Here is a 16,365-nt window from a genome sequence, read left to right as displayed (position 1 = left end):
GCACTTTATAAAAACATTTGGAAAAGTGTTCAATGTCATGAATATTTCTTTTGAAAGAAAACGTTGTCCCGTGGTTGTGTAAGTTTAAAAAAAAAGTGTAACGGTAGGCCTAGAGTCTATAATATAACATTCTTCCATGAACTTGTAACCAAATAATAAGATTCTATAAGTTCGTGTTTAAAACTTATTAAATCACCTCAGAATTAATTATTTATCAGCATAAGTTAGTTGTACACAATTCAATGACATGTCAATTTTCATCCCAGCATTTTCCTGTTTATTACCGGGAAGCTCGAGGCAAATGGGCACAGCCAGGCCGGGCTACCGTTATATGCTAGTAGGAATATATTTGCAAAAACAGAAATATTAGAATAAATAAACGTTTAAAAAATATAAAATTAACATTCAGCAAGGAATAGAAGTTAACACGGTACACCCAGAGGTTCATTAAAATGACCAGAGTTTACGATCCACCGCCAGTACTTCCAGTACTTTGATAATGTTATACTTCTAGACGCGGGCTGTCAGAGATTACACGAATCGCTTGTAAACGCAGCTCAAGTACCGTAACCCAGTGTCATTACAACTTTAGCCATGGGATGACACGTTTACGGAGACTGAGCTTTGAGACTTTGTAAAGCTGGACACTGCTGCATGGGGAGATTGACGATGTCAGCCTTGAGTCCAGTTTTAACAGCGTGTTTACGACGCGCCGAGATTTACTCACATGTAAGTTAATCTATGCAGGTTTTATTATGTGTGTATGTTTGTGTGTACTGTATACACGTGCTATTAATTGCTCCGAATGACCGTTGTCCGTACACGAACTCCCTGCGATAAAATGACATAGATTAGGTCAGTGAGGCATGGATTGCACACCTAGGGAGACATTATCATTTTAAGCTGTATTGTGCGTAAGCGCATTCAAAAATAGGGGGAACTTGATTCTAGCGTGCCGGTGTAAGGTAAGCACAGAAACGACCAGCAGACAAGACTTGTCGAAGACTCTATTTTATTACAACGCTCGTACTATACACAAGTATGTGTATATGTTAAGTGAACCAAGTACATGGTACTTGAAGTGAACCAATTACGTCACAAGCATGAATAAAACGGCACGCCAGAATCAATTTCGTCCTTCATTGTTATCTTATTACCTGATCTTCAGTATATTTCAAAGCCATAACCTCAATGAGACCACACTGACTTCTGGCGTTTTTATCTGAAAAATGTCATATTATTTCTAAACTGACGAGTACATGAGTCATCGAAACGTCACATAGAAAATTTGATTGTTTGTGTAAAAAGAACTTCTCATAGGTCTCATATTAGTTTTGAGCACATGCGCAGCCTTGAGTAAATACTTTCCTAATACATCTTTTAATGGAGTGATCGATGCAGTGACTATTAATGAAAAAGACAATGAAAGGATGTCCAGAATGATGATACATGTACATATTTTCATGTGATATATGAAACTAACTACGAAATCAACAAGGTTAAACAACAAACCACGTAATCTTATATCATACCTTGAACGGATTTAAATTTCCATCTTTTAATTTATTTCAGCGCACGAATAAAGATTTTCGCATATGATTGTGGATATTTTGCGCAGTAAATGTCATGTAAATGAAGTGATAGACCACATATACTAGCCCCGTCTGTCAATACATCCATAATATTATCAAAGTTGCTAACCCGGGCCGTTCCCTACCTAGTAAAGCGACCCCGTTCCAGAAAACTTGCGATTTTTTCATAACCGTTCCAACTTACTCAGCAAAGGAAGATCTAGTGAGCACGTGTAAATTGAACAGATCGTGAAGCCACATCTATTCACCTGTAAATTGAACAGATCGTGAAGCCACATCTATTCAAGCAATCCATTCAATTTACACATGCTTAACTTGAGTTATCATCTTATAACTTGACCAACAGAAAGCTAATCCTTATATTTACAGTACTTTTTCTGTTTATGTTTCATAAGTATTTTAATCATTAGTCAGAAGGTTTGCAGTGCACTGGAATTAGGTATCGTGACCCACTATCACCATCCGTATACCTGATTCCAGGAGACAAAAATAGCACGAAATTATCGGTTCCTTCCTTCATTCGTATTTGTTTGGGCTACCCAAACTGCCAACTGCCAAAATTTGTTTGTCTGAAGGAAGATTCAGATAATTTTACACTACGATCGATCTAGCCCACTTTGCGGTTGTCCTCTTTACATCACTAATACAGTTGCTGGCCAACAGTTCTTGTGTAATCATGATATTATCCAAGACAGTCAAGCATTTGAACAATTCACTCTGTGAATTTGTTAAGAAAAACAGAGACAGGAAAAAAACTACAGAACCCACCATCATTGCATTTGGGTATCGAACAAAACACATTCTTTTTTTGAAAATGATGGACTAATTGGTATCACCAGCCGTCCTAGGATATGCACAGTACAACGCAATATTCGATCTGCACCTAGATGCTTGTAGAAGAGGATTTTGTACCATGTTGTATCAACGACAATATGAGCTTCGAACAATCTCTACCCAGATATGTCGTTCTTTACACTTACTTATATGTAGGTGGTGTAAGGATCGACAACTCTGGGTAGAGATTGCCGTGGACGAAGCAAGTCTGAACAAAAATATCCGCAGCACAAACTGGAATTCCTGCCTGCGTTGAAATGGGCAGTTACTGAAAATGTATAACGACTTCCACAATGAACAAACCACTCAGCTAAGTTTCGACCCCTGCAAAACTGAATGCTACTGGACATAGATGGATGCCATATTGTCTTCATTTGGTTTTGAAATTTCGTACAATGACGCAGATGTTTTGTCAAAACTTACAGTATCCGTTTGAAGTGGACTTAAATCATAACCTTCCACATCATTCTATTGTAAAAATCAACCAAGTTGTTTGTTAGTCTGTCACTCCTCAGCAAAACTAGAATGGAGAGAGTCTGTTGGTCGTCGCGTAGATGTGCTCTTTGACCCTGAAGTGAGTTCGTTTGAAGGTGTGATACCTCGGGATTGGCGACAGTCTCAGCGTGATGATCGAGTCTTCCGACCATGAATGGATATATCGCACTAGTGACCAACGACAGGTAACTGAGATGTCAACAGTTGTCTATGACCAGGGAACACCTATATACTCCAGGGGTTACGCTCAATTACGCTCTCTGCAACCCTGGAATGTGTGATAGCAAAATCGAAGGATCAGTGTGCACCACCTTGTGATTGAAACAAGAAGACTAGTTTGATAATTTGATGTACATCAAAAAGGATATCTCGGACGCATAACTGTAAAATTGACTGGCTTTGCTCAAAGGACAGGTATCAGACTAGCGATGGTCAGGTTTTTCCTTACCTGAAATCAATCAAATACCTAACCGCGTGTCTTCAATTTTGCTATGACATATTCATCGGGTGCAGAGAGCGTAACCCCTGGAGTATCGAGTATCGAGGATGAGGGAACACACGCAGCTGTTCACAATGTGTTGGAGCTTGATGATGCGAGTGTTATTAGGTGAGAAAACTACAGACGACAATGCCAAATTGCAATGTTTTCCATCCAGAAGGCTCAGAGGACTTGACAATGACGCTGAACACCCCAGACAGGAAATATTTATTTCGCTTATGTAGGGCAGATGTTATTGGCCATGCATAACTGCGGCTGTATTCGGCAGTTTCTAACTGCAGATGCATGCAAGTTTTTGGTGCATTCACTTGTTACCTCTCGGTTGGATTATGGTAACGCCCTGCTCTGTGGTATATCTGACAAACTAACTAGTCGTCTGCAGAGGGTCCAGAACACTGCAGCACGGCTAGTTACTCGCACTCGAAAGAGAGAGCACATCACACCTGCGCTTTATTCGTTGCATTGGTTACCTGTACGATACAGGTCGCAGTACAAAATTCTGGTATACACATACAAGGCACTGAATGGAACAGCTCCTCAGTACCTACAGGAGCTTGTTACCCTGTATCAGCCGTCAAGATCAATGCGGTCGGAGTCAGAATCTTTGTTGTGTGTCCCAAAATCTCGTACTGTGACCTACGGAAACAGATGCTTTGGTAGGGTTTCGGCTACGTTGTGGAATAGCTTACCATCTGCTATTAGGAAGTCAAATACCCTGGCCAAGTTCAAGAGGGACATAAAAACTCACCTCTTCACGTCTGCATTTTAGAATCTTGGCAAAGACGTCATGTAAATACCCCCCTTTTTTTTGTTCAATTATGTGCACATTGCTTGTTAAATGTATGAAAGTGATTGCAAGCCTTTGTTGTTTGTTTTCACAATTATAACCATTACTATTATCCATATGTTGTAAAGCGCATTAGAGTAATTTTACAAATTATATAGGGCGCTATATAAATGTTGTATATTATTATAACAAGAGATGCGGAAAAGAATATTTCTACATATATTCATAAAATAAAGAACTTGAACTCAACGGAACCGACTTTGTTACATGTGTATGACTGGTTGGCTATTGTTTGTGACATTCATTGTATACTACTATAGCTGTGACAATTCGTAGTCATATTTAGCACGAAAAAACATTATTCACTCAAGTTAATATGTATATTCTTTATATCCTCACTACCAATGCTTTATTTATCATTGTAAAGGTTGAGAAGGCACAGGTTTTGCCTGCTCCTCATTTCCTTCTGTATATAACACCTATACAATGAAATATTATAAAAAAAAAAAAAAAAAAAAAAAAACAACAATTCAACGGTGAGACATTGATGAATACAGGAAGTGTCATCCCCGACCAAAACCGAATTTAAGGATGGTTGAATATTATAACGAGAGGTATACGAACTTTCTCATCCTCGATACTCCAGGGGTTACGCTTACTTTCGCACTCTGCACTCATGGAACATGTCATAACAAAATTGAAGGCTCTGTTGTCGTCACATTATGGATGAGACAAGAAGACTAGTTTGATCATTCGATGTGCATCAAAAATATCTTGCGGTCGCATAACAGTTAAATTGACTGGCTTTTAAGTCGGATGTCTGTAATCTTCAAATGATATCAGCGTGGCGATTAGTCAGGTCATTATTTGCCGGAGACCAATCAAGTAGTAGCCGCGTGACTTCAATTTTGCTATGATGTATTCCAGGGATGCAGGGAGCGACGTGAGAGAAACCCCTGGAGTAACCGAGGATGAAACTTTCTTTGCTCCTTCTCAGTCTTGTGACCGAGATGTTCTGGGCAGTATGAAGCAATAACACAGAAGCCGACATGTTTGTGGGTGTTTTCGATTATTTGTTTCAATTTAAGACCCGGATAATCCCCTGAAAACATCAAAGCAATCTTTAACAACAAAACCAATCCAAAATAATGACATCGATGAAAGCAGGGACATACGTGTATACTTTGTGATAAAAATAGAATGAGATAAATGAGCTCTGTGGGGTCAGTTTTTAAAAATGAGTCTTAAAGTTTTGTATCATTGTTCTACAAAAAAAAAAGTGTATTTGATACCCAACAGTTTTGTGTGATATTGGGAAATAGAGATCGCAGGGAACATAGCTTACAGGGTTGATTACATTGTTATAAGCTTGATAAGTTTGTTATATAACATTGTTATAAGTTTGTTATCTTGAAGTGATTCCGACTAAAATCTCTCTCTCTCTCTCTCTCTCTCTCTCTGGAGTATGTGTTTGTTGTAAATTAATTTATGTATTATTAGAAATTGCATTATATTTTTATGTTGTATACCATTATGGAAAGGGCGTTTATAAGTTGCAATAACTTGTGTCCAATCCTTTTGTAATTATATTGCAATAAGATAAGTTTAAACTAACAGGGTTGATGTCGGTATTTAAAACGTAAAACAATAGTACAAAATGTTTAATGATTTGCAGACTCGGAAGACAACGCGGCGACTTGTGCGTTTATTGGCCAATGAGCATGTTGTATGTCCACGGCTGTCACAGAAGTACAAATTTTCCTGTACACAATCGATGGGACTAATGACGTCATCCAGTCCTGGTGTTAGACTGAGCGTGGACAAGCCCGAGTGTCTGGTGGACGAAAATGTTGTTGTCAAGGTTACGGGACTGCCTCCTAACGACAGGGTCACTGTCATAGCAACGGCAGTACATGACGAAAACCTTTTCTGGTCACATGGTTTGTTTCGTGCCAATGATGGAGGTGTTGTAGATTTGAGCACAGATACACCAATCAACGGCAGTTATGATGGTATGATTGTATTGTTGTATTAATAAGTACTGTACATCATCAACTTGCACAATAGAGCTAATCTTAAAGTGATGATAAAACTGAACTTATCATGACGACTTTTAAAAACGCCGACCCTTTTAATTGATTGGTCATAAGGGAATCTTGTAGTTTTGATTAGAATCTGGAGTAGTAATGTAACAGAAACATATGAAGGTCATATTCAGGGAAGGCTAGTGTTACTGTTGCAATATTCTTCCGCCAAATTCAACGGAGATGTTGTCGGCTACCTATAATTGTTGAATTACGGAGAATCATGCGTTACTTATAATGATTTTTCTGGACTATTTCCCTTGGGTTTTTTTTCATTCCTGTGTTATTCCTAATTGCTGTTTTATCTACAGAAGCGGACCCTTGCGGTTTAATTTGGAGTATGGTGGCAGCGCCATGGTTACCGTCACACCTGCGCATGTTCCAAACCAGAGCTATCAAACCAAGGATAATTACCTTCAGTGTGTTCCCAGAATCAGACAGTCCTTGGGACTACCTCAAAAATAAAACAAACGTTTTAGCATCAGTTGAACACAAACGATGGTACAAATCTCAAAATACAAGACGAATACCCATAGATCACCCCAGAATACAAGGCACTCTCTTCCTACCAGAAGGTAAGTATTTCACAAAAGGTTGTGTATTTACTGTTCTCAGTTTTAATCCATGAGATCATTAAGGTATTCGAAAGAGCCAGTATTCGATGTTTGCTTTATTAGTCTGATTATGGGGTCAGTCTATGTCTTGCCAATGTGCCCTGCATATAAACTTCTGGTTATTACGCGAAGGAATCTTTAACTTCCAATGCTGTCAGTATACGAAACGCTGGTCTTTATATTGACGGAACAGTTAGATGGCTGATACCCTAATTGATGCTGTGATTTGGGCATCGATGGCTTCCCGATTGGTTACATGTATTGATTAATCAAGTATCTTGTACCGCAGGGCCTGGTCCATTCCCGGGGGTAGTAGATATGTACGGCGGCCTGGTGACTATCGTGGAGGGACGGGCGGCTCTCCTTGCATCCCGGGGGTTCGCCACTATGTCCTTGTCCTACGTGCACGGGAAGGGTCTGCCACAGACATTGGTGGATATCGAACTCAGCTATTTGGAGGTGACTATAAAGTACCAAGCGATAACGAAGACTTTATAATAGAATCAACGTTTGATGTAGAAGAAACCCGAAACAAATAACAAATGGGTAACTAGTGGAGTTCGTATGTACGGCAAAAACGCAGATATTTCGGCTTCAGATTTGTAAGGAACATGGTATGTTTAGCTCAATATATGACATTGTAGGATTTACTTTCTGACCTGCTCAGCATGGTTGATTAGAGTAGTCGATTAAGATATCGAACAGATATGTCACCTTAATTTAGTAATTTAGTGATGGGGCGAATAAGAAAATAAACCAACCAATTGATTGGGAAATTAACAGTCAGGACGATAAAAAATACGACGATACAAATTTCACGTATTTTCGCGGCATACCAATAGAAGAAAACCCAATCTCATTAAAATCAGATGTTAATAAAAAATACCTACGGCTATCATGCGGTACGTGATAATGAACAGCTGTATTTATTCAGATTGAAGAAAAACATACCTTAATTGCGGGACTTTTAATGAAAACAAGTAACAAATTAAAGTAAACAAAATATAAGTAATAACAGTGTGCTAAGTGTGAACTGAACTCCGGATTGTTATGCTGTTGCTCTAACCGACTAAGCTACCCGGTCAATGAAAATGTCCTGGCTGTAATATGCCATGGTAATGTCGGCAACGAAATGAAGGGGAGATACTGTAAATACGAAAAAAGAAAACTGTGCAGTTGGACAGGGATCTTTAATAGAACAATAATAAAGTCTGTTTAATTTGAACTAACAGGAAGCGGCGGAATGGTTCGCTAAATTACCAGAAGTGCGGTCTGATGGCGTGGGCATATTGTCTTTGTGTCTTGGAGGAACCGTGGCATTGTGGATGGCGCAGACTATTCCGAACGTACGTATACTTAGTTTATACCACAGTTGATAGCAATAGTGGAAACTCTTCCGAGCGTCAAAAGGCATCTTACTACATGTAGTTCAAGTGTATACATAGTTGCCGTTGAAGTCTGATTTGATGCATATCTTGTGGAAAATTTAATATATGTGAATGTGTAAACGATTCCTTTTTTAAAATAAGAACTCGTGATCATCATGTTTATGTTTGTGCTATCGACTGAGAAGGAGAAACATAAAATAAAATGGTAGTAGGGTTAAGGATATGCTTTGAAAAGTAAGATCGTACCATTCATTAACTATCTCTTGCCAACTGTTACTCACTTTTAATAAATTCCTTTTTCGGATGTAAATGACGCAGATTCATGCTGAACCCGTTAGTGTAGATACACAGTTGCTTTATTTCAGATCAGAGCAGTCGTCAACATTAATGGAATGCCATATGCTAACCGCTTTTGGACATATCACGGTCGGGAGTATGAGTCCAATACTAGGTAAAGTACTATCCGCTTTTGGACATATCACGGTCGGGAGTATGAGCCCAATACTAGGTAAGGTACTAACCGCTTTTGGACATATCACGGACGGGAGTATGAGTCCAATACTAGGTAAAGTTCTATCCGCTTTTGGACATATCACGGTCGGGAGTATGAGCCCAATACTAGGTAAGGTACTAACCGCTTTTGGACATATCATGGTCGGGATTACGGGTCCAATACTAGGTAAGTATTAAACGCTTTTGGACATATCATGGACGGGAGTATGGGTCCAATACTAGGTAAGGTACTAACCGCTTTTGGCCATATCATGGACGGGATTACGGATCCAATACTAGGTAAGTATTAAACGCTTTTGGACATATCATGGACGGGAGTATGGGTCCAATACTAGGTAAGGTACTAACCGCTTTTGGACATATCACGGACGGGAGTATGAGTCCAATACTAGGTAAAGTACTAACCGCTTTTGGACATATCACGGTCGGGAGTATGAGTCCAATACTAGGTAAAGTACTAACCGCTTTTGGACATATCACGGTCGGGAGTATGAGTCCAATACTAGGTAAGGTACTAAGAGCTTTTGGACATATCATGGACGGGATCACGGGTCCAATACTAGGTAAGGTACTAACCGCTTTTGGACATATCACGGACGGGAGTATGAGTCCAATACTAGGTAAAGTTCTATCCGCTTTTGGACATATCACGGTCGGGAGTATGAGCCCAATACTAGGTAAGGTACTAACCGCTTTTGGACATATCATGGACGGGATTACGGATCCAATACTAGGTAAGTATTAAACGCTTTTGGACATATCATGGACGGGATCACGGGTCCAATACTAGGTAAGGTACTAACCGCTTTTGGCCATATCATGGACGGGATTACGGATCCAATACTAAGTAAGTATTAAACGCTTTTGGACATCTAGATAAGTATTAAACGCTTTTGGACATATCATGGTCGGGATTAAGGGTCCAATACTAGGTAAAGTACTAACAGCTTTTGGACATATCATGGACGGGAGTATGGGTCCGATACTAGGTAAGGTAATAACCGCTTTTGGACATATCATGGACGGGATCACGGGTCCAATACTAGATAAGTATTAAACGCTTTTGGACATATCATGGTCGGGATTACGGGTCCAGTACTAGGTAAGTATTAAACGCTTTTTGACATATCATGAACGGGATCACGGGTCCAATACTAGGTAAAGTACTAACCGCTTTTGGACATATCATGGACGGGATTAAGGGTCAAATACTAGGTAAGTATTAACCGCTTTTGGACATATCCTGGACGGGATCACGGGTCCAATACTAGGTAAGGTACTAACCGCTTTTTGACATATCATGAACGGGATCACGGGTCCAATCCTAGGTAAGGTACTAACCGGTTTTGGACATATCATGGTCGGGATTAAGGGTCAAATCCTAGGTAAGGTACTAACCGCTTTTGGACATATCATGGTCGGGATTAAGGGTTCAATACTAGATAAGGTACTAACCGCTTTTGGACATATCATTGTCAGGATTACGGGTCCAATACAAGGTAAGTATTTAACGCTTTTGGACATATCATGGTCGGGATTACGGGTCCAATACTAGGTAAGTATTAAACGCTTTTGGACATATCATGGACGGGATTAAGGGTCCAATACTAGGTAAGTACTAACCGCTTTTGGACATATCATGGTCGGGATTAAGGGTCCAATACTAGGTAAGTATTAAACGCTTTTGGACATATCATGGACGGGATTAAGGGTCCAATACTAGGTAAGTATTAAACGCTTTTGGACATATCATGGACGGGATTAAGGGTCCAATACTAGGTAAGTATTAAACGCTTTTGGACATATCATGGACGGGATTAAGGGTCCAATACTAGGTAAGTATTAAACGCTTTTGGACATATCATGGACGGGATTAAGGGTCCAATACTAGGTAAGTATTAAACGCTTTTGGACATATCATGGACGGGATTAAGGGTCCAATACTAGGTAAGTATTAAACGCTTTTGGACATATCATGGACGGGATTAAGGGTCCAATACTAGGTAAGTATTAAACGCTTTTGGACATATCATGGACGGGATTAAGGGTCCAATACTAGGTAAGTATTAAACGCTTTTGGACATATCATGGACGGGATTAAGGGTCCAATACTAGGTAAGTATTAAACGCTTTTGGACATATCATGGACGGGATTAAGGGTCCAATACTAGGTAAGTATTAAACGCTTTTGGACATATCATGGACGGGATTAAGGGTCCAATACTAGGTAAGTATTAAACGCTTTTGGACATATCATGGACGGGATTAAGGGTCCAATACTAGGTAAGTATTAAACGCTTTTGGACATATCATGGACGGGATTAAGGGTCCAATACTAGGTAAGTATTAAACGCTTTTGGACATATCATGGACGGGATTAAGGGTCCAATACTAGGTAAGTATTAAACGCTTTTGGACATATCATGGACGGGATTAAGGGTCCAATACTAGGTAAGTATTAAACGCTTTTGGACATATCATGGACGGGATTAAGGGTCCAATACTAGGTAAGTATTAAACGCTTTTGGACATATCATGGACGGGATTAAGGGTCCAATACTAGGTAAGTATTAAACGCTTTTGGACATATCATGGACGGGATTAAGGGTCCAATACTAGGTAAGTATTAAACGCTTTTGGACATATCATGGACGGGATTAAGGGTCCAATACTAGGTAAGTATTAAACGCTTTTGGACATATCATGGACGGGATTAAGGGTCCAATACTAGGTAAGTATTAAACGCTTTTGGACATATCATGGACGGGATTAAGGGTCCAATACTAGGTAAGTATTAAACGCTTTTGGACATATCATGGACGGGATTAAGGGTCCAATACTAGGTAAGTATTAAACGCTTTTGGACATATCATGGACGGGATTAAGGGTCCAATACTAGGTAAGTATTAAACGCTTTTGGACATATCATGGACGGGATTAAGGGTCCAATACTAGGTAAGTATTAAACGCTTTTGGACATATCATGGACGGGATTAAGGGTCCAATACTAGGTAAGTATTAAACGCTTTTGGACATATCATGGACGGGATTAAGGGTCCAATACTAGGTAAGTATTAAACGCTTTTGGACATATCATGGACGGGATTAAGGGTCCAATACTAGGTAAGTATTAAACGCTTTTGGACATATCATGGACGGGATTAAGGGTCCAATACTAGGTAAGTATTAAACGCTTTTGGACATATCATGGACGGGATTAAGGGTCCAATACTAGGTAAGTATTAAACGCTTTTGGACATATCATGGACGGGATTAAGGGTCCAATACTAGGTAAGTATTAAACGCTTTTGGACATATCATGGACGGGATTAAGGGTCCAATACTAGGTAAGTATTAAACGCTTTTGGACATATCATGGACGGGATTAAGGGTCCAATACTAGGTAAGTATTAAACGCTTTTGGACATATCATGGACGGGATTAAGGGTCCAATACTAGGTAAGTATTAAACGCTTTTGGACATATCATGGACGGGATTAAGGGTCCAATACTAGGTAAGTATTAAACGCTTTTGGACATATCATGGACGGGATTAAGGGTCCAATACTAGGTAAGTATTAAACGCTTTTGGACATATCATGGACGGGATTAAGGGTCCAATACTAGGTAAGTATTAAACGCTTTTGGACATATCATGGACGGGATTACGGGTCCAATACTAGGTAAGTATTAAACGCTTTTGGACATATCATGGACGGGATTAAGGGTCCAATACTAGGTAAGTACTAAACGCTTTTGGACATATCATGGACGGGATTACGGGTCCAATACTAGGTAAAGTATGGACTCGATCACCCTGTCATGCTTTACATACAGTAGTTTACCCTTTCACCACTGTAGACCAAATGGTCTCATCCATATCAATGCATGGTAGAGTCTACTAAAGTTAAATAGGGGTGAAAGAGTTAACTCATGATAATTTTCATTATCCCCTCGCAACTAAAGTTCGAGGAGATATAGGATTGCGCCCGTAAGTACTGTACGTATGTTACACTCTAGCGACTTCATTTCTGTTTATACAAGTGTTTGGTATGACAATACCTTGAATAAGTTCGCGTTTTGGGTAACTGCGTTGAAGGCAAGGTGACTGTCACTATTTTTTGAAAACAACTTTGTCATCGCTCTAGCGACTGCATTCCACAACAGAATTTCATGAAACTTGAAACAAGTGTTTGGTATGACAATACCTTAAACAATTTGCATTTCGGGTTACTGCGTGAAAGTTCAAATTCACTGTTACTATTTTTAGAAAAACTTTGTCATCGCTCTATCGACTTCATTCCTCAATGGATTTGATACAATTGTTTGCCATGACAATACCTTCAACAGATGCAATCGCTAGGGCAATTACTATTACATCATTGAATTATCTATTCGTTTCCTCATAAATATGACACACAATGTGTGCATGCGAGGGGATTGGTATTACTTGTGATGCCTTGTTTTCAAATTAAAAAACCATAGACATTAATTGCTCATAATCTAGGAACATCACTTAATAGAAAATATATTTAATTATCATTATTTTCCTGGTCTCTGAAATGGATACCTTTACCAGTTTCTCTAAAATGAATATACATAAGAAGAAATTCAAATCTAATAGGATCTATGTGGTAGTTAATGCACAGATTATTTGTAATAATCGTCTTTGAAGTAAATATCCTATTACTAAATTAGTTATTTCGTCAATTTCCAGAATCGATGAGACACAAATCATAGTGACAGAGGAAGGATTGTCAGTAAGGAATATGTTTGATGTCGCTGACGATTCTTTTTTGAAGGTGAGTGTGGAGTAAGGCTACATAAAGACGGGTGTCTAGGGAGACACCTTGAATTGGAAATGGGTAGGACAGAAATAAAAAGATAGATGTCCAACGAATTGCAATGTGGGTTGTTGATCAGTTTTTAGTCTCCACAGGGGACTTTTTATTTGTAGCCTCCTAAAATATCATACCGCAACCCTATTAAAATTTGTGAATCCGTCCGTGCATCTGTGCCTTGCACTACTCGACACTCATTATCGGTCTATGTTTCTGTCGGAATGTATTGCTATTTCAGAAAGTCTATCTCTGTTGTAGCCCTGGACACATGGCGCCCGCCTCCTGACGATTTCTGGTGGCGATGATCTAATGACCCAGATGGAACATAATGTCCACTTTTATGAGAAAATCATGCCACAAGACTACCGCCGCGAAAAGGCCGAGTTTGTGGTATATCCGGGTGCAGGGCATTTAATCGAGCCACCCCACACCCCTTTGTGTCGAGTTGTTGATGCTGCTGACAAGATCCAATTGGCAGTCAACATAAAGAACCCGAAACATCAGCACAGTAAGTTAGAAGTACCATCACTATCACAAGTGTTATTGTATCAACTAGGATTTGTATTTTGACAAATTCTGGAAAAACGTTTTATTCAGAAACCCAATTCTGAGATCTGTTTGAGCTACAATTGTATTCTTTTGAAAAATTTAATCTCCAGGTTCGGATTTGAATTTCATAGAAGAAACACTGTGTTTTTCTTTGCTTTCACTTAGACTGTCTCATAATCCCTAATACTTTTATAAAGACAATTCATAAACTATCTATCTCTTAAAATTTCTACAAACAGTTAATTGTATTTAAATGTGGTTCTTTACAATTGTGTATAGATAACATGTTACTGTCGGGAGGATATCCCAAGGAACACGCAGCGGCGCAAATGGAGGCATGGCAGCGAGCAATTAGCTTCCTCAAGACACACCTGATGTGATGAAAAGACGCACTTTAACAGTTGATCCTCAAGACCGTCACTGTATGACAAGTAACAAATTAGCTGAGGACTCTCACAACCCGGACAGTCACAGTCACAATGGCCAAGACATTTGATATTTGCTATAATAAAGTTCATGTTTATGATAATGAAGTGTGAATGTTAATGACAAATATAAATTATTGATGTTTGTGATAATTCAAGTCATGTTTGTGGTAATTCATGCGACAGTGGTCGGGTGGCGCAGTGGTTATTGCACTCCCCTTTCACAAAGACGGCCGGGGTTCAATGCCTGCACTCCAAATTGTCTGCTCCCCTTAACATTAAGACCCTCACTGCGCTTTTATCTGGGTCAACAAGAGTAATGATATAACTTGGAATTACTTGTGTCAAAATTGTTGTAAAATAAAAATGTAGTTTGTATATATATAGTGGCTTGTGTACATGTGCTGGTAGTTGCTTCAGTTAAGCCTTGGCAATGGCGGACTATTGTTTTTTTCGAAAACCACCAAAACACCACAGAATAGACCTTCACCTGGTGTGAACATGCTTATCTGTGTCTTCTCCCTTTATTGAACCTCTGTGTGACCTGTTAGAAACACCAGTTAATCTAATTGGTCGGAATTGTATTCATACGCTTGGAAAACTAAATTATATTTGCTAAGAAAAGGGACATTGGCAGCTGCTATTACGGTTTTGTGTTATTGTTGTACTAGTACATGTAGGATGTAGCACTCGCCTTTCACCAGGTCGGTCGGGGTCCAAGTCTACGATCGGGCGTGGAAACGTAACGGATGACCTGCCCAGCCACATGCGTTTTCTCGGAGTACTCAAGATTTCCTCACACATGTAGACCTTTTGTCGATCAAAGTACTGAGATGGAAAAATTGGTTGACAATAGTTGTAAAACAAATAAAGTTGAGATTGATTGAACCGCCAGTCGGCTAACTCTATGCTAATATGAAAGTATAATTTTCCAGTAATGTTTCGAGGGTGGCCTCATGATTTTATGCATTCGCGCCGTTATGATGGTATTTTTTCAATGGTAAGCAGCGTTATACGACGAAAAAATGGCCACATTATGCAATATTTGTTGGTTTTTAAGGTGCAGGTCCCTTTTTTTGTATAAAAAAAAATAGAGGCAAGTTAAAAGGTTTCAAATGATACAAAGAACAGAGGGTTAATCTTTTAAAAGGTAGAGTCGCTTTTTATTTATTTACATGTATTTAAATTTTAAACGATAAGTTATCATTAATCCGAATTATATGAACTTAACATCTTCTGAAGCGAGAAAGGTATCTTTCAAATCATACCAAAATGTAGGGTTTACCGGTACAATCAAATAAAAGTTGCAGGATGTTTTGTTGACACGTGTCAAAAGTAAATGTTCGTTAGCTTAATGGCTGAAAAATATGTACATAACATTCTTTGCCAGCTGTCTAAATTCCCTTTCGAAAAACACCAATAAGTATTCTATTTGCCTCCAGAAGAGGCCGAGAACGCAAAATATTCATGTCACTTTTTTTTTGTAAAACAAATTTTAAAATGATGTCACCAAGGCATCATGGCACCGATTTGATTTAAAAGGTTAAGTTTCTCGCTTTTCGAAGATGTTCACAGTGTGAACATCTTCGAAAAGCGAGAAACTTAAGCTTTTCAAGATATCAAAAAGTTCGTGTTTACCATTTAAATAAAGGTCCAGTTGTAGTCGCTGTTGATGGTACGTTTTTGTTTGTTTTTGTTTTTATTTACAATAAAAACACAAGTTTAACGTAACAGTTTCAAACGT

At 39.0% G+C, this 16,365-nt stretch overlaps 1 protein-coding gene across 1 annotated transcript; it reads left to right on the top strand.

The window, feature by feature from the left end:
- Positions 1-519: 519 nt before the first annotated feature.
- Positions 520-15,001, top strand: LOC110466643 (bile acid-CoA:amino acid N-acyltransferase-like). Its single transcript, XM_021523284.1, has 9 exons — positions 520-729; positions 5,883-6,219; positions 6,603-6,866; positions 7,195-7,364; positions 8,138-8,251; positions 8,659-8,744; positions 13,524-13,608; positions 13,906-14,155; positions 14,476-15,001. Exons 1-9 carry the CDS (start codon positions 655-657, stop codon positions 14,574-14,576), a joined length of 1,482 nt encoding a protein of 493 aa, XP_021378959.1. The 5' UTR covers positions 520-654; the 3' UTR covers positions 14,577-15,001.
- The last annotated feature ends 1,364 nt before the right edge of the window (positions 15,002-16,365 follow it).

The sequence above is a fragment of the Mizuhopecten yessoensis genome, unplaced genomic scaffold (assembly GCF_002113885.1).
Source record: "Mizuhopecten yessoensis strain PY_sf001 unplaced genomic scaffold, ASM211388v2 scaffold1689, whole genome shotgun sequence".
Classification (NCBI taxonomy): domain Eukaryota; kingdom Metazoa; phylum Mollusca; class Bivalvia; order Pectinida; family Pectinidae; genus Mizuhopecten; species Mizuhopecten yessoensis.
Note: the sequence above shows the minus strand (reverse complement) of the source record. Positions and strands in the feature narration are given on the sequence as shown.

What these genes read in the sequence shown, in the direction of transcription:
- LOC110466643 (XM_021523284.1), top strand. Translation starts at nt 655, where the DNA reads ATGGGGAGATTGACGATGTCAGCCTTGAGTCCAGTTTTAACAGCGTGT. An exon ending in GCGCCGAGATTTACTCACAT is followed by an intron (nt 730 to 5,882) that starts GTAAGTTAATCT and finishes AATGATTTGCAG; the next exon opens with ACTCGGAAGACAACGCGGCG. An exon ending in CACTCTCTTCCTACCAGAAG is followed by an intron (nt 6,867 to 7,194) that starts GTAAGTATTTCA and finishes CTTGTACCGCAG; the next exon opens with GGCCTGGTCCATTCCCGGGG.